At 32.5% G+C, this 19,259-nt stretch overlaps 1 protein-coding gene across 1 annotated transcript in view; it reads left to right on the top strand.

The window, feature by feature from the left end:
• Nucleotides 1-19,259, top strand: part of LOC123656596 (serine/threonine-protein kinase unc-51) — a 71,008-nt gene that overhangs the window by 30,820 nt on the left and 20,929 nt on the right. Inside the window, exons 3-6 of the mRNA XM_045592266.1 lie at nucleotides 16,193-16,409; nucleotides 16,703-16,776; nucleotides 16,862-17,022; nucleotides 18,721-18,857. Coding sequence (XP_045448222.1) covers nucleotides 16,193-16,409; nucleotides 16,703-16,776; nucleotides 16,862-17,022; nucleotides 18,721-18,857 — 589 coding nt within the window. The remainder of the gene's footprint in view (nucleotides 1-16,192; nucleotides 16,410-16,702; nucleotides 16,777-16,861; nucleotides 17,023-18,720; nucleotides 18,858-19,259) is intronic.

Below are 19,259 nucleotides of genomic sequence, written 5' to 3'. Positions count from 1 at the left end.
TTCACTTCAGAAATGACTGAAGTCTGAAAAGCAGTCCCCTTTTATCCGAGTCAAGCGTGCGCCCAATTGTTGATAACATTCTGTATCGTTTATTTCGGGATTCAGTTAATCATTATGAACAATGAAATAATCTTTTTTATATAAGAATGGGGCACACAAGCAGACGAAGCCATCTGATTTATAACGACTACCGTCGCCCATGGCCTTTAGAGAAAAGATGTAGACACTAGACGCTTTAAAACCCCCAAATTTTAGCAAGGTCATTCCACACTTTGAATGTACGCGGAAACATTGCGCACGAAGCTCGCACATTGGTTGCAAACCACTGGTGGATACAATTAGCACCACTAGACTTCTTGACATCGAAAGAATGCAGAACACGACAAACGACACTGCTCATAGTGCACATTACGCATCGCGTGCTCGCACCGTGGAATGCTCGATGGTGCTTTTCCCTCATCGTCAAGAGTTGAATTCGACGCAAAAAGAGTGCAAAGAATTTTCGCTTACTTTTTCGCATAATGTGCCTTCAGGTTCGCGCAATGATGGAAGTGCAGACTAAAAAAAGTTACCTTCGACAGCTTTTGTAAGAAACAAAAGGCACGAGTTCCATTTGGAAAGCCCAATAGTCTCTCGCCAATTCTGCTGTGTTTGAACTTTGCCCTAGCGATTTACTACCTGTAAGACCTGGCAGCGTTGAATCTCTTCTTCAGGTTATGCGCCTGTGAATCCCCCATATAGATGCGGAAGATTCATAGGAATTCACTAATAGTATTGGCCTCACAGGCTGAAGCGAACGATCGCCCGCATCTATTGCTGCAGGTCAAGGCTAATAACTCTCCAGCTTGGAACTACAAGCTCTTTAAATCAGCTTAAAATCCGAAATTCAAAACATTCATTCAATTAAAGAACTCATGGAATTATTACTGATAAAATTCAATAGCCTTGCATCCAGTTTTCCGGAGGTATTAACTTGATGTTTTTCAAAACTAAAACTGATAAAAAATTACCTAAGGATTTCGATGGAACAGGAACAGCTACAGTAGACTACACTCACTATTGTCTATTCTAGGAGGAAGTTATAACTTATAATCAATAAATATTTATTTTAATTCAATGCAAGCATTTTTTGTGAGAAATCTTTACCCATCATTTGCCTGCCCCCCCCCCACTAATTTTGATACAGGGCCCCAAGGTTCCCGGGGTTCCAAGGAATGCTACGCCAGTGGTGCCACTTGAGTTTTTTACGCAATTCAGAAATATGATTCTATTTGCGAAGTCCAAATACGAATCGCATAGGTACATAGATTCGACCAAATTTAATAATCTGCTCCTCAGTAATGTCAAGAAAACAACTAAGCAATTCTTTACCGATGAAAAAAAACAGAGGAGGTTCTAAAGTCGCCACGTACCTGTATTTATTTATGTTTGACCATGCATAGCTTTTTACAAGGTATTCCGAAATTGATAAAAAAAATATATTGGAAGAGTAAGTTGTTTTTCGCCTAGGAGGTGAGGAAGAAGCGCGGCTCGCAGCTTGCTTGGCATAGGCATGGGAAAGAGCAGTCCTAATTTTTTAAACTTTCTTATTGTATTTTTTATTAATATTACGGTAATAATAATCATAATATACTTTTTTGAAATCCTGTATTGAGTCCTTTAATTTGATACCAAAAACAAACAACACAGTTATTTACCATAATTATCATTGTTATTTGTTAGCGAAACCCTTCGTTAGCCCAGGTTTGCACAGTGTTACAATAAAAACCGCATATACTAATACGGTTTTATTGTAGTTATGAAAAGAGAAATTATTTAATTTTGTTAATACGAATTTTAGAAAATATCGACTAAAAATTACATCACTAGTGTATCGATATAATTGTCGACTATGAGGCATCACTTCGCTGGCGTATATACGTATTGCTTTGACCCTTCCCTCCCCCAGACCTATCCCCCAAAAAGCAAGAAAGGGACAACTGCAGCTCAGACCGTTTTAGGTATATAATTTTTGACCAAAACAGTGTTTCGTAGTCGACTGTTTTCTCCTCAAAACATGGCAATTTTTTTTACTTTTTCTTTTAGAAAATAAAAGAAGACTTCGGCTATGCCCCTATGTTTTCATTTTTTTGAAAATATGCATATATTTTTTTTAATGAGTGTCTGAAAATGTACAAAAAATTATGCAATATTTCGAGTTTTTGAAGTCTCCTAATTCCTATGATAATAAGAATATGAAAAAAATCAAAACATAGGGGCATGGTCATGGCAGCAAAGAGTTCTATGTCACAAAAATATTTGATCTAGTGTCATTATCCAGGGAGAAAACAGTCGACTACGTTTGTATGGAGAAAGACCTGGTACCCTTTCCTCTTAAAGAGGAATTTCTGTATTACTCGCAAGGTTAAAAAATATTTTGCCCGTATATAAGAACAAACGCTTGTTCTTATATTAAAATAGTTATTCAACTATAATAGTATAGGTGAATGAGGAACTATTCAAGAGACTAGGTATCTTACATCACTAATTTCTTGGAAAATTGTGTTATATAAATAAATAAAAAAATGTCTAAACTTACAAGAAATGCAAAAATATTGCACAAAAATAAATGGACATATTTTTTTACTCTTCTCATTTTACAGATTGTGTTTGAGATCTAACACCTCGAACTGTTAGAAAGTGACCTTCTTCCGCTAATTAGAACAATCAACTTTGATGGGATTTTGTAATAGTATAAAAGGTAATAGCATAAACTTTATCATTGTTAAATTGAGATTACACAACAATGACAATATTCTAATTGATAACATATTATTTTATTTATAGAATTTCAATTACAGTACGCAACATAACTAATTTAGTTTCAATACAAATCTCAAGCATTGTACATATCAATCGATTTATGTTTTGAATATGTTACAAGGGTAAAAAAAATCTAGATATTATTTCGTCATCGCGATAGTTATGCAACGATATATATAGCGTAATATTTTAAAAAGCTTTCACCGGCTGCTTTGTTATCTTTGATTGGCAGTGTGCCCTACAAAACGTCAAACTAATTAGTAATGTACTTCTGTCGTCAAAAGTTATCTTTTTATATGAACGGGTGATTCGATAACCTGTTTGAATCAAGGTAAAATTGTGCATGATTGCGCCAGATCGGTTTCTCTGTGCGTTGAAACTCGATTGAGCTTGAAAGTGAGGCACAGGAAATCACTTATCTTTCAGCTTTCTAGCGAACTACTAAATTATTGACGCCGTTTGTTTTGTTTTTAGCGCTTTTTTATTACAAAATAAAAATGTCAAACAGGCATACAACCAGATAGTTTTTAAATATTTAATTTGTAAAGTGATTTATCCGATCCCTGAGTTCTGAAAATAATTATATAGTTTTTATTTTATTTTTACCCTTCACCGATGATTTTTGATATAATTATGTTGATAAGTTAATCAGTATATGTGTTTTCACATAGTCACACATAGATAACAACGGTTTAATAATGGGGACAGTAACCTTCGAGTCGCAAAAAGTACATCTTGATAAAAACGAAGCAGACGATATAAATATAGCGCATTACCACCGAATTATTGCCACTGCGCAATACGTAATGCATTGGACTTAGGCCTGGCGCTCTCTCGGTCATCAACCCCTTTCGGATTAAACTATATCTCGGCAACAGAAACCCTATCCCATATTTACGTCAAGTTCAGTGACCGATACATGAAAAGACTTTTTGCGATATAAGAAAACATCGTTGACCTAAGTCATGCTATATAGTTCACTGTCGGTTAACGGAACAGCACGGTTTGTCTCGGTAAGACAGGCACGCAGTCAAGCATGCATCCGCCCGCATCTTTGATCTTAACGCGACCTGTTCTTTGAGCACCAGTCAACTGCACATTAATTTGGTGCCTTTCATTTTAACCTTTCAACTTCTATTCTTTTGTCTTTTACTAACAAATATTATTATGTGTGTGTTTGAGGTCGAAATATAGTGTACTGAACACACTAAACCTAAATTAAGATATATCTAGTGCACACACTCTAATAATTAATTATTAACCCAGTTTAATATTTTTGGACTTAGCATTTGGGAATATAAAATATAATAATTTAGTTTCAATACAAATCCTAGCTAGATTTATTTATCTTCCCCGAAATCCCCTGCATACTAAATTTCATGAAAATCGTTGGAGCCGTTGGCTGCGTGGGTTATCGCAACACACTCGCATTGGAAGATGATATGGATACTTGATATATTAAATGTAACAATTATTCTACTTGCAACTAACTATCTATGTGCGGAGTGTTATAGAAACATAGTAAAAAGTTATGAAAATATAGTAAAAGGCACCCCACGTTTTTTACTCTGAATTCAATTATTCTCTTAATAACTTAAAGTTTATTATAAATTTACTAGCTGACTCGGCAAACTTGTTGTCTTTCCGCTAAACGCTATTTGGAAATAGGGGTTGATTGTAGAGGGTTGAAACTTTAGGGTCGTATCTATTTTTTAATGTTGTATCATAAAAAACTAAAAAATAAATAATTTATCTACAAATTAAAAAAAAAAAATTAGGGTTGGACTACCCTTAACATTTAGGGGGATGAAAAATAGATGTTGTTCGATTCTCAGACCTACCCAATATGCACACAAAATTTCATGGGAATCGGTCAAGCCGTTTCGGAGGAGTTTAACTACAAACACCACGACAACACGAGAATTTTTATATATTAAATTTTGAAGTAATTAATTATGATTCATTGTTCGATTTTTCTACTGCTGTAATAAACTCTTTGTAATTAAAAATTATTTTCTACTTTTTAGTTCGATTAGCTATAAAAGCGTGGTTTTTTATTTTTTTTTTAAACTATAATTCAGTAATATTTTTAACTAGCCCGTTGGCGCAGTTTGTAGTGACCGTGCTTTGTGCTGCGGGGTGGGCTTGTGAGTTCGATTCCCACCCCCGAGTCTGGGTGTAATATATATATATATATATATTTATTTATTTATTTACATGTGTATTATTTTTATGTATGTTTATCGAAAAAAAATGTAGCTATACCAGTCGACTGTTACCTATAACACAAAGCATTAAGTTGCTTACTTTAGGAACAGATGACCCTGTGTGTATGTTGTAAATATTTAATAATTTAATTTAATATCTCCCTTTGGCATAAGAAGTGTGTTGTGTGGTCACATTTAAATTTTATTGAAAACTGACGTGTAGTATTCGAGCTATTTTTAATAATCTCAAAAGCGTCGTTAACGTCTATTTTAACAAATTGATGACCCTGCCTTGTTGTAATTATTTGTAAATTGTTTTCAAATGAAAATTATGCTTATCGTTGAATTCAACGTCCAATAGAACGCCAAAGACTCAGGGAGGATCTTTGCTTTCAAATCCGCTTTTTACCTGACACAACACTTATCAATTGCTTTTTTTCACTGTTTTAACACTGAGAGTGTGAAAATACAACTTTAATATTATTAAGAAACTAAAATTTATGATTGCTCATTTTTGTGCAGGATTTATAAAAATAACACTTTCTAGAGATAGCCATTCAAGGCGACGACTACTAACTATTAGAATATAATTATAACCTGTGTAAGAATTCGATAATGTATGTCTAAAACCTATTTGAAGATAAATATTTTTAATTTAACAAAATTACAGTTTCTATCAAAAAAGGACCAGAAAGATTAAGCTGAGGGAAAAGGAATTTTATTTATGTATGCATGCCTGCTGACACGAAGTTATCATTGAAAAAGTACCCAAGTCTGGAAATTGTTCATTTAATTTTTGTTACATATCCAATAAGATAAGGGATTAGAAACTAATATAATTGTGGATCTTTTTATAATTCCAAAAATAAAATAAAATTCACGAAAAAAACGCTGGTTATTTTAGTATTCTTTTTTTAAAACTTTTTAAGACTGAAAGGTTTTTGTTTTTAGTCAATAAAAGCAAAACCACTGTGTATTTTGTTTTTATTGTATATGTTGCAGTCAGAACTCTTAACCAGTCAAAAGTACTATTGACTAGCGAAATCAGTCAAAAGTACTTTTGACTGGACAAGTTGGTCAAAAGTGGTTTTGACTGAAAATTATTGGTTATTAGGACTTTTGACTGCAAATTCGCGGTTAAAAATACTTTTGACTGACGCTCTCCGTCAAAAATAGTTTTAACTGCAAAAATGCGTCAGTCAAAAGCACTATTAACTCGTTAGATGTGAATAAATTTAATCAAATGATCCTGATAAACCATAATAAATTTATGCCCGCGATCTTCTTGCGACTGCATGTCAATTAGATCGACTTGGCAGCGGCTGTTCATTTCAGTGTGCAGTAATGGTGTTTCCTTTTCATTAAATTTCGCGTCTTCCACATCCATTGCAAACTTTTCAAATTTTTCTTTTGTCATCACATTGAAATGACTATCTTTCATATCTTCCATCGCTAAAATTCTTTGCAAAAAGCCTTCTTTCTTTTCGTAGTCACTCATTTTTGTTCTAATATCAGCACGTTCTCCACTAATAATGAGTAATATAAAAGTTTATATGTGCGTTCGTCGTTATTTTTATCGACCACCTTACTTTTTAAGAGTTTTGACTGATACAACCAGTCAAAACCACTTTTGACGGAATCATTTAGTCAAAAGTACTTTTAACCAGCTCCATTGGGCAAAAGTACTTTTAACTGTTATTTTAGTCAAAAGTATTATTGACTAAAGCAAACGGTCAAAAGTACTTCTGACTGATTTTGCTAGTCAATAGTGCTTTTGACTGGTTAAGAGTTTTGACTGCAACATATACATAACTTATTTCGGTTCTAAATAACCAAGAATTGTATGAACAATTAATGAATGAAAGTTTTCAAATGGTTGTTCTAGTTCTCTTTCAATGTTCTATACGCATGTTTCTTTGTTCCATGACCCAGAGACACGCTGCGCATATCAGCCAGCACATATACTATATAACATTTTATTAAATGTAAATCAATGTCCGCACTTATTACAATTATTATAATCCGTTCATCCTTCCTTTCCACGTGGTACAAGTAAATGTAACATGTTAGAAAAGCTTAGTATTAATCTTAAAAGAAAATTGGATTATATTTTAATACTAGCGACCCGCCCCGGCTTCGCACGGGTGCAATGCTGACACTAAATATACTACAGAATGTCTTTATTTATAGTATGAAGCTAGCTATAGCATGGTTATTAACATAATAACAACATTCAAATATGCGTCGTTAGATTACACGTTGTTACAGAATGCGTTGAAGAAATAAAGATTCACTGCTCGTTCCCCGTAGGTGATAGCGTGATAATTTGTAGCCTATATGTTGACCCGACTTCTTAATAATATTCGTGCCAAATTTGAAGTAAATCCATGCAGTACTTTTTGAGTTTATCCCGGAAAACATACAGACAAACAGACAAAAATTCTAAAAACTATATTTTTGGCTTCGGTATCGATTGTAGATCACACCCCAAGTATTCTTTTACAAAAATATTCAATGTACAGTTTTGAATTTCCTACCATTTTATTATATGTAGAGATACTAATAATTATAGAACGTATAAAGCTAGTGGCTACCTAAATTGTCTGACTTTGTACTAAATATGTAATTTATATGTACTCATAATAATTATGTTACTTAATTGTTTTCAAATGACCACGTTAATCAATCTATTTATCATAAATGTTTTATTTAACGTATACTTAAGTATTGCTAGACTATAATCATTAATGAGTTATCACATTTAATTTGAAACTTTTTAATTATTACATTACCTTATCTATAAATACAACAAAAGTAAAAATTCTTTTCAAGTTTAATTATTATTAGATCAAAATAAATTAAAATTAAATTAATAACAAGTTTTATTTTCATATTTCAACGTAACACCAATTTGTATAAAACGAAAAAACTGCACCGCCTGTAAATATATTTACATTACGACTATCTTATTATTTATACCTTATTCTAGTTTAGTGCCTATACAACATATTATTGTATAGTCTTCCACTTACAACCGAGCAAGCTCAAAACTTTGGCTCAATCGCTAATTTTTTAATCATAAACATTTTTTCGTTCAGATCGAATCCCATTCACAACATTGTTCATTCAAATTATTGTCAAACATTATAGTAGTGTTTTCTTGTTTTAGCTACTAAACAGGCGATTTGTCTGATTTTTCTTGTAATGGAACCTCTTCAGGTGCGGTACCGTTTCCATTTGCTTCATACCTGTCAGCTGGTCTGTTAGGCGTTGAACTAAACCTTTTCTTTATAGAGCTCCAATTTTTCTTTATTGTTATTCCAGCTACGATCACTATCATACCGGCGACAACGATACCAATTACAACTTTGTCAACTCCACCGCCTATTTTGGTGTCAGATGTTGTAGCGCCAACTTTTACGTGTGGTTCCTCGGTAGATGAGTCTTTAGAATGGTCGGAAATGGTATTAAGCGCTGTTATCTTTTTCTCCGGAACATCTTTCACAGCGGTGCGTAAAGAAAACTCGTTAGCAGATATATTGTCTTTCGAGCTTGATGTCTCAAAAGATGTTGTTTGTGTCGATAATGTTGCTGGTGGTGATGATGTCGCGGGTGGCGAAGATGTTGCAGGTGGTGACGATTTTACTGAGGGCAATAATGTTGTTGGTTCCGATGATGTTGTCGTAGAGGCGTTTTCTTTTTCTGAATTTTCAGTTTTTTCAACATCTTTCACAGCGGTGCGTAAAGAAAACTCGTCAGCAGATATATTGTCTTTCGAGCTTGATGTCTCAAAAGATGTTGTTCGTGTCGATAATGTTGCTGGTGGTGATGATGTCGCGGGTGGCGAAGATGTTGCAGGTGGTGACGATTTTACTGAGGGCAATAATGTTGTTGGTTCCGATGATGTTGTCGTAGAGGCGTTTTCTTTTTCTGAATTTTCAGTTTTTTCAACATCTTTCACAGCGGTGCGTAAAGAAAACTCGTCAGCAGATATATTGTCTTTCGAGCTTGATGTCTCAAAAGATGTTATTTGTGTCGATAATGTTGCTGGTGGTGATGATGTCGCGGGTGGCGAAGATGTTGCAGGTGGTGACGATTTTACTGAGGACAATAATGTTGTTGGTTCCGATGATGTTGTTGTAGAGGCGTTTTCTTTTTCTGAATTTTCAGTTTTTTCAACTGAGCCTTTGTTGGATTCAAGAGGAACTTCATATGGAATCATACCAGGTAAAGTTGCATCAAGTAAGTCATCATCAATAATGTGTGGTGCATCTGGACAATCTACCGTTTTAGCATCGCACGTCTCTATACACACCGTTTCCAAAGTTTTCTTTAAAGATTTGCATAAATCTAAGGCTAAATCAGCGGAACTGCCTGCAGGCAACGTAATTTTTCGGAGTGTTTCAAAATTAGAGAAATTCTCAGAAGAAAGAACCTGAAAATTAATTCAAATAACCTCAAATTATTTTATTAATACCAGAAATTATTTTAGTTCATGCAAATACATTTCTTTTAAAGTAAAATATACGAGTATAGACAATGCATATTGGCAATAGCTTAAATAGTAATAAGCTTTCACATTAGTTTTTATTGTTCGTTAAAACAATGCAGCATATATATTTTAACATAGTGCCTTCAATAATATTATAAGTCATATGATAGTATCTGAAAATAGACATACTGTACAACCTTCTTAATTTCTTACAACTAAAATGTCATTTCGCATGTTAATTTTTTTACATATGCCCCTTCTTTTATTATTTTCGTATATCATATGTTTACTAACTTTTGTTGTAACGTCAACGTTTATCTTCTAAGGAGAGATTCAAATATGAAATATATTTCCTCTGTCCTTTTTTACAAGAAAAAAAGGAAATGCTATTAAAATTGTGTGATATAAATAAAATAATACATTCTACATTACCGATCTCATGTCGTTGCCCCCTAAATCCAGCTCTTCTAATTTAGACAAAGAGATACTGTTCTTTAAGTCTTTTGGATATTCAATTAGTCTGTTACTGCCCAATTTTAGGACGACTAATTCTGGTAGTTCACTGACTGACTAAAAATGAAAATAAGTAAAATTATTAAATATTATTTTTGTATAGATTAAATATAACTATTACTAATTAACATTATTTTGTACTTACTCCAAGTGCTAAATCCATTATTAAATTATTATTTGCGTTTAACACTTTTAGGCTTTTTAATTCTGATATTGTTTTTGGTATTTCAGTCAATTTATTGTTATGTAATTTTAAAGTAGTCGTCCTTGGATCTATTGGAGATGGAAAGTCAGTGAGACCATATCCTGAACAATCTACTATGTAATTAGTTGTATCGCCCTCTGTGTTACACACACATGGTTTAGGGCACGGCAACTGAGTAGAATTGGAAACTGTGGCAGAATCATTGCTTTCATTGACAGATGCTCGTAAGCCTTCAACGCTTTCAAGTACAGGTATTACTTTAGATTCAGTAGTACTATCAACTATTGGTTCTTCGACTGCTCCATTTCCGCTGCCTTCAATAATACTATCTGGTTCTGAGTGATCAGGAGGAAATTGGTTGTCAGCCTCGACAGGTATAGTTAAATCATCTACGTTTTGCGAAGTAGCTGTGAACGCCCTGAAAATTTTGTTATTGACATAATTAAATTTTAGAATGATTGAGATATTGAATAAATGGGTATCATTTGTTTATCATTACTAGCTGACGTAGAATTTCTAGGTACAAAGATAAGCATCGAGATAACTGTAAGGGTGTATCGAATAGAAGTCTCATTAATTAACTAGCCTTGCCTGCGGTTTCACCCGCGTTAAAACGTACAAAAATATTTTGAAACCATTACTGGGGCGACATAAACGTGCGGCGCGACGCCACGTCATTTACATTGATTGTCCAAATGAATTGCTATAAAAAAGACAATGTCTTCATCAAATTGCCCTGTTGATAAAATCATTTTCATTCCTAAAGCATACGCTTGGCTAATACCCTTTAATTTTTCGCGATTATTAATTAATTGCAGAGTTAATTTAAAACTATGACATCTAAAATATTCATTGAAATCATTCGATTTCGAATTATGTGATTAATACCATGTTTATTTGGAAAAGGATTTATAGCATGTCTATAAAACCACCTTATACTTAACATAATGTCTATAAAACTTGATTACCATAAAAAAGATTGTAATGAGCTAACCTAAAGAGATACTTTTTTAGAACTATTAATGCCGATCAATTCCGTCATACCTACATAGTTTTTGGGTAGGTTTAACCGTTTACGCAGCGTACTCAACGGAATCTTTTTAAAAATAATATTTTTTCCCCTTATCCGTAACATTTTTTATGAGTGATCAGCTTCCTCAATTTTTTTTTTTTTTTTATTTAAAGATTTTGATCCACGGGCTCAAAGTACCCATGCCTTTTGTTAGTCATGCATGCATTATAATAATACCACAGGCGATTTTTCTTTATTACTACAGATCGACAGTCCTGTGACTGCCAAGTAAAACTAGGACGTGGTCCGACGCTGGCAACTTTTTTTTCCTTACTAAATACTGTTTATGGAGAAGTATACACATAATTTCTTTCTAACTTCTGAACATTATTATTTTTCTTATCTATGTCTATATTTACACTTTTTTGCTAGTTATCATATATGTACACTTATTTCCTAGTTACCATATATGTACACTTATGTTCTACTTACAATATACACTTAACCTATGTTACTGTTAGTAAGGGATTTTTTTATTATATATATATATATATATATAATAAAAAAATCCCTTACTAATATCCCTCCCTTATATATATATATATATATATATATATATATATATATATATATATATATATATATATATATATATATATATATATATATATATATATATATATTAGTTATTATTTATTTTAGTTATTATTAATATATATAGTTATTATTTATATTTACCTATTTATAATTTATTTATTTCTATTATTTACTTAATTTAACTACATAATTATTTATTTATCTATTTATTTATTTTATTTTATTTTTTAGGTACATCCACAGAATACATATAAAACATTGTATATGATTCACTATTACATTATTACATAGCTCCCTCTATTGGTCGTAAGCGTAACGTAATATTATATAGCGCGTTGAAACAAACAAACAATTTAACTTTCTAATATTAGTATAGATGAGGTTAAAATTGATTTTTAAATGTAACTTCGACATATCTATTAATATATTATTTGTTAATGTTATTTATATAATGACAAATATTCAAAACATATTTTCAATAGTTTAAAAAAATCATATATGATTATGTCATAATTTGTTTTCTTATCGGTCTAAATATTGCATATCGTTTCAATGAGTATTTAATTGTTACACAGACTGAGATCATTTAAAATGTATAAAATTATATTCATTTCATATATTATTTAAGTAAACATTTAAATCTTATTAAATTTTTATTTAAAAAATATTGAGTTGTCTACGTAACACGTAACGTGATATTACTTTATACGTACTATTTTTGTTTTAAAATTAAAATAAGACGAATCTCTAATTGAGGTACATAAAGTTATGAAAAACTGTGCACAATTACTTACATCGCAACCATCGCCAGTAACACGTAAAAAGGTTTCGGCTTCATCATTGCTTTTCCTAGGAGTATCGTTCAGGTGTTTTTGCCTGCAGTAAACTAGTTCTTTCGGATTGCAGAGTACGAACTCACTGACACTTATAACTATTATCATTCAATGATAAGATTACCTGCGGCATGGCGCAGCTTATCGCGAATCAAACTTGATAACATGATACGAATAGACGGCAAAAATGTTTTGGACTTTACTAACACTTTCTTTAGAAGATCATTAAAATATTATACTATTTGTGTTGCAGTCAGGTATCAAAATAAGAAATGATAAAAAGCATACCTCATTTCAGTCGTCTACTATATGTATATTGTATGTATGTATGTAATATGTATAATTATATTCTACTTATGCTTATAAAAATGATGGATGAGATGCAGTCGCCATGTTCGAAAACGTTAAAATTGCGTTCTTATCAGACTTACCTGTATTTTTATAAATGAATAACACTACCCATCTTTTGTCGGACGTAATGCAATTTATCTGTATTTAACAAATTAATCTTAAGCCTAACTGAAAACTTGCAGTAGGTTTGGTGAATGTGTCACTTTGAATGCATGTATATAGAAGATGCGCAGGCGTAAATTTTTATTGCTTGTGTAATACTTAACCTTTAACTTTTTAAATCATTCAACTGGGTATTTCCACGTAACGGAATACTACTTTTCCCATTACCATAGAAAAAAGTAGATAGGTTTGAGTTGAATTGATTTTTTGTTGATTTGTACTTCCATGTTATTATTATGCATGCTGTATTAATCTTAAAAGGCAGCACATTTAGTTTTAAGTTTATTTTTGTATTTACATTCATTGCTTTGTGTTGATGTAATTGTCACTGGTGGATTAAATAAATAAAACCCCTACATAAAATGATTATATTAATACTAGCTGTGCCCGCAAACGCTGTTTTGCCATACATATTATTAACCCCCTTAATCCCTCCCTCCTTATAACTTAAGGGTATGAAAAATAGATGTTGGTCGATTCTCAAACCTTCCCTATATGCACACAAAATTTCATAGAAATCAGTCCAGCCATTTCGGATGAGTATTGTAACCAACATTGTGAGGCGAGAATTTTATATATAAGATATTCTATAGCTGATTTTATATGGTACATAAGAAAAAGACTCGAATGAAAACTTGGTTAATTCAATATAAGTATAACTTTTATAAAGCTAACTATATATCCATTAATAAGGAGATTAGCGACATTCCTTGGGAGGATACATTGGAGAACGCTGAATCTGTCGAAGAAATGGTTGTGATGTTTTACTCTATACTGAATAATATTATTAGCAAACATGTTCCAAAGATGCGAGCAAGCAGACGTGAACAGTATCCAATTTGGTACAATAAAGGCTAAATAAATTTGTTGAAAGAAAAAGAAAAACTTTGCAAAAGATACAAAAAGTATAAGAACCCTATTGACAGATACGAATTGGCCAGATCCAGATGATGACATCTCGATTAAATCGTCAGATTAAAATCTCATATTCCATATATTTGAAAATATTGAAAATTCTATTAATAATAATATTAAGGCATTTTGATCCTTTATAACATCTAAACGTAAATCAAGGGGTCGTTATTCATCTCCCATTTCCATTTGTGACGCTTTCGCTGATCAACTCTCACAGGCTTACAGAAGCATAAGAGTGCCGCCTACCTTAAGTACTGCAAATTTACACACAGATATAAATAATCCCCATAACGCCCCTTGTCGTTGCATTAGCGATATTACCATTTAACAAGATGCAATCGAAATATTAACAAAAAAATAAAGAAAAATACAAGTTCTGGGTCTGATCATATTTCGGCTATTTTTGTTGTAAACTGTGCGTCAAGTCTCCCGGCCCCTTGAGTGGAATTTTTGCTTCAACACGGAAGAACGCTAATGTCTCTCCAATTCCGAAAGGTGGGGATGCCAATATTATTCAAAACTACAAGCCTATTTCAATTTTATTTTATTATGTGACTGAAGTAATAAAAGCCATCGACAGAGGGGAATAAATTGATGCCATTTACACTGATATTGGTAAGGCTTTTGATAGGGTAGACCATTCCTTACTTCTGAGTAAATTAAGCTATGGCATCCATGGAAACTTACTAAAATGGTTTTCGTCATATCTGTTACCTAGGTTACAAAAAGTTGTGGTTTGTGGCTATGAATCTAAGGAATTTGAAATAACATCTGGTGTTCCACGAGGCACACATTTAGATCCTATTCTATTCTTGTTATTTATAAACGACTTGTCAAATGAAATTCGCCACTCAAATTTTTCTTTATTCGCGGATGATCTTAAAATTTTTAAAACGATTAAATGTCCATCTGATGCTGGTTTGCTTCAAGAAGATCTGAGTCGTATTTTTGACTGGACGTTAAATAATAAATTATCCCTTAATATTCAAAAGTGCAAGCATTCACATTCACACATTCACATTCAACATTTACTAAACAACAAAAACCTATTTTAACAAAATACCATGTCAAAAACGATTATTTAGACGTAGTCGATCAAATTCACGATTTAGGAGTAGTACTAGATAAAAAGATATCCTTCACTACTCACATTGATTCTATAGTCTCCAGATCCTTTAAGATGCTAGGGTTCATATGGAAAAACTGTAAGGACTATAAAAATAAAACTGCTCTAAAATGCACCTATAATGCCCTAGTTCGTTCAATTTTAGAATATTATTCTAGTGTTTGGAACCCGCACTACCAATGTCATATTGGTCGAATAGAGCGTATACAGAAGAGATTTCTTTTCTACCTTGCGGTTAACCAAGGCGAGAGAACGAGAACTAAGAGAACTGCGTTCCTATGAGGACCGGTTAAAATACTTAACATCACCGCATTGGTCGATCGCCGTTGGATTGCTGACCAAATCTTGTTGTACAAGATTTCTAGAGGCCTATTAAACTGTCCACGACTGTTGTCTCGGATTAGTTTCGTTGTTCCTAGGCGTAACTCTGGGATTGTTAACTTTAAGCCATTTTATGTCAAAGGATATAGAACCAACTTGGGCTTCAATAGCTTGTTACTGAGAATTTGTCGGGATCATAACGTTTTTTATCAAAAAACAATGATAGACAGTAGTTTTGGTGCATATAGAAAATTAGTCAAACATTTTAAAGCTCGTAACTTAACCTAAAAAATGATTCTCTTGACTTAACCTTTTATAAATATTCTCTCGCCTTAATTATTTTGACTTGAAATGAAGAAGCTGTTACCTGTAATTGGATCTACATCCTAACATGATGATTTATATACACCGTACTCTTAATACTATATTTGATATATATCTGTTGGTAAACCATTAAATAAAATAAAAACAGCAACTTATCTAACGTTTGTTTTTTTTTTTGGTATTTGTGTACTCGTACATCATATCTTAGGAAATGAATTTAAAAAAATGCTTCAAAGAGCCTCTATACTTTACATCATTATATTCATGCGTCTGTTCTCTCAACTCCGAGTTCCATGCTTGAAATATAAAAAAATTACGTTTGTCGCGTATAGTACTGTAACGGGGGTGACCTGGCGGACTACCTGCAAGCTAACGGGCATCTCAGCGAGGGTACGCTCCGTATCTTCCTCCGGCAGCTGGCGGAGGCAATGCGAGCAATGCATACGAAGGGCATCGTCCATCGAGATCTCAAGCCGCAGAACATACTCCTTACACACAATGTTATGCCGCCCCGCACGCCACATCCTAATGAAATTACTCTCAAAATCGGTAAGTTTTATTGTAAAAGTAAAGCTGTACATCCATTTTTGCTTTTACAGACAGAAATATTATTCCTTTTTTCTACCAATTTTGCCAATCTATCCTTAAGTATTGTCATAAAAAGTTATCAAGTGTGATTCGAACGTCGAGGTAGATATTTTTATGACTAATACTGAAATTTGTTTGAATATGTTGTTGTTTCCTCGAATTGAAACTAAATGATGAAAATTTAAAGAAATGGTGTCATTCTTATATATCCAGTATTGAAATTTCTAAAGTTCATTAATAATTCCTATTATCAGCCGACTTCGGTTTTGCAAGATTCTTGGAGGAAGGAAACATGGCCGTTACACTCTGTGGATCACCAATGTATATGGTAATTAAATTTTCAGCAACTATACTTTATTCGCTTTTGTTCAATAAAAACAACGTGTAGAATATTACGTTTTATTTCTGTTTAGGCACCCGAAGTGATAATGTCATTAAAATATGACGCAAAAGCAGATCTATGGAGTCTGGGCACGATCGTGTACCAGTGTGTGACTGGCAAAGCACCATTCGTAGCGACCACGCCACAAGAACTCAGAGCGATCTATGAAAAAAGCGTCGACTTACAACCCAAGTAAGGCCTGATAGTTGCAAAAAAAAAGTTACAGTTAACCACGTTATATAATTATTTATTATAATTAAACAACTCTTTCGCATTTTATCGCGGTTTATTAGGTTGTCCTCCCGTGACCATGGTTGCTGTAAAGTATCCGAAACGTCGGAAATTTGAAAAACCTGAAAACCGCGATAAAATGCGTAAAAGTTTTTTCATTAGATAAGTGAAATTCGCGTAAACATTAGAAAACACGTTACATAATCTTTAAAGCATTATAAAACACGTGGTTTTATTAGTTCAAATGGCGACTCATTTTTTTTTTTTGCTAATTTTAACCAAATATCTGCGCAGTCAGTGGGCACATTCAAGGTCTATTTTAAAGTGCCCGATATGAGTGTCGCTTCCTTGTTCAACACTGTCTTGCTTTGCAAATGAAGCCACGAACAAGTTATTACTCACAATTCTGTTCGTTTAAAAAAGAGCTTATATCGTGCTTTGGCTTAAAACAAATATGTATAATGTATATATTTAGATATTTATTTAGTACATACGATTATTACTGAAACATATGTGTTTTGTTTTTGTTTCAAAGTTCTTGTTTGTTATGACGTATTCCGTACCTTCGTACGTAATTCTATTTCAAGGCATAATAAATATTCGATAAATATCGTTTCCTAAATTAACGAGATTAAAATGTTCGTAAATTATATACATGTCACTATAGCGTCTTCATACTTTAACTTGATGATTAGATATAAAGTTTTTTATTTTTTCTATAATTCTTTATGTTATTTGTATTTGACTGGAAAAAGATTCGATGTTAATTTTAAGATACAATGAAACCATGTCAGCTCTATATTTATTCCGTCTTTGTCTAATTTTCGTTCAGGATAATGACAATAATGAGAACGCAACGCGAACATTAACGTGGAGCTTGGTTATGTACCGTGAATATTTACTGTCTGACAAAAATAATTAACGTTATATTAAGATTTATATTCAATGTTAGAAATGGAATGGAAGTGACTCAACATAAGAATCTTACAAAAACAATGTGTTTCTTACATAAATATAATAGATACGATTTGTGTCAACAGCGCTAGATATCCCTTTACCTACTGTTCTATATGCATTCGAAATATCTGGGTTGTTATATTGAGTAAAATTTTATTACCAAGTTACATAGGACACACCAATGTTTTCGTTGAGTATATTGATGTATTGTAAACCAATTTCTTTTAATAACAAAAAATATATTTAAATTGTTAACCGTCTTAATCAAGTCAATTTATTATTAAAAAAAATAAACAATTAACTTCATCGAATACAAATTGTTGGTGCTTTTGTCAATTATACTTGACGTATGTTCACACATAACCGTTTAATATACTTGTTTTAATTATTCGAAAAATAAAGCGTATTCTTAAGATAGAAAAATTAATGTGAATTTATTTCGTTTTAGTTATTATAAGTATTGTAATAAATCTCCTAATAAATTTGTTTATATTCAATTTTTATTAAGATTTTGATTTTATTATTCTGGCGTCGTTTGCTCTCATTAGAACTAATTAGTGGCCTTCTTGTAGACAAAAAACTGTATACATTTTTGGCATATTCATATATGATAACCTTAAATTAATTAATCATAAGTTTAAATTTTATCAGTTTTTGCAAGAAATATGAAAAATGGTTATTAAAAATATTTACAATTTGCAGATTGCCGTCTGGGACTAGCCCCGAGCTAAGCAATTTACTCGTTGGTCTACTGCGAAGGAACCCGCGCGAGCGCATGGCTTTCGAGATCTTTTTCAACCACCCCTTTCTACAACGACAGCGAAACACGTCTATCACAAGTACGTACCATTTTGTGCTACACTTCCGTTAACTCATACTTTCCTGGTAGCTTATCATTTTACACGTGTTTTAATATTGAAAGTAGATGTCTTTTGACCCACATTATCTATATAATTGCTTCTTATTTTATCTTAATTAATGAAATAAATCCGTAAGTAAGCACACGTACGAGTGCGAATTGTGATAAATGATCGTATTATATTCGGCCACTATTTACTCCACCCTATCGTAGACGTAGTATTAAATAAAATATTGACCCTTATTTACTATACAGTATACACGCTCACCAGTTGTGGCATATTTTTTTTGAGTTATTATTATTCACCAATATTAATATAACCGCTGTGCCGTTTGGAAGAATAAGTTTAGCCTTTTTCAGTCAAATGACACTGCACAATAAG

The sequence above is a fragment of the Melitaea cinxia genome, chromosome 9 (genome assembly GCF_905220565.1).
Source record: "Melitaea cinxia chromosome 9, ilMelCinx1.1, whole genome shotgun sequence".
Lineage (NCBI taxonomy): Eukaryota > Metazoa > Arthropoda > Insecta > Lepidoptera > Nymphalidae > Melitaea > Melitaea cinxia.
Note: the sequence above shows the minus strand (reverse complement) of the source record. Positions and strands in the feature narration are given on the sequence as shown.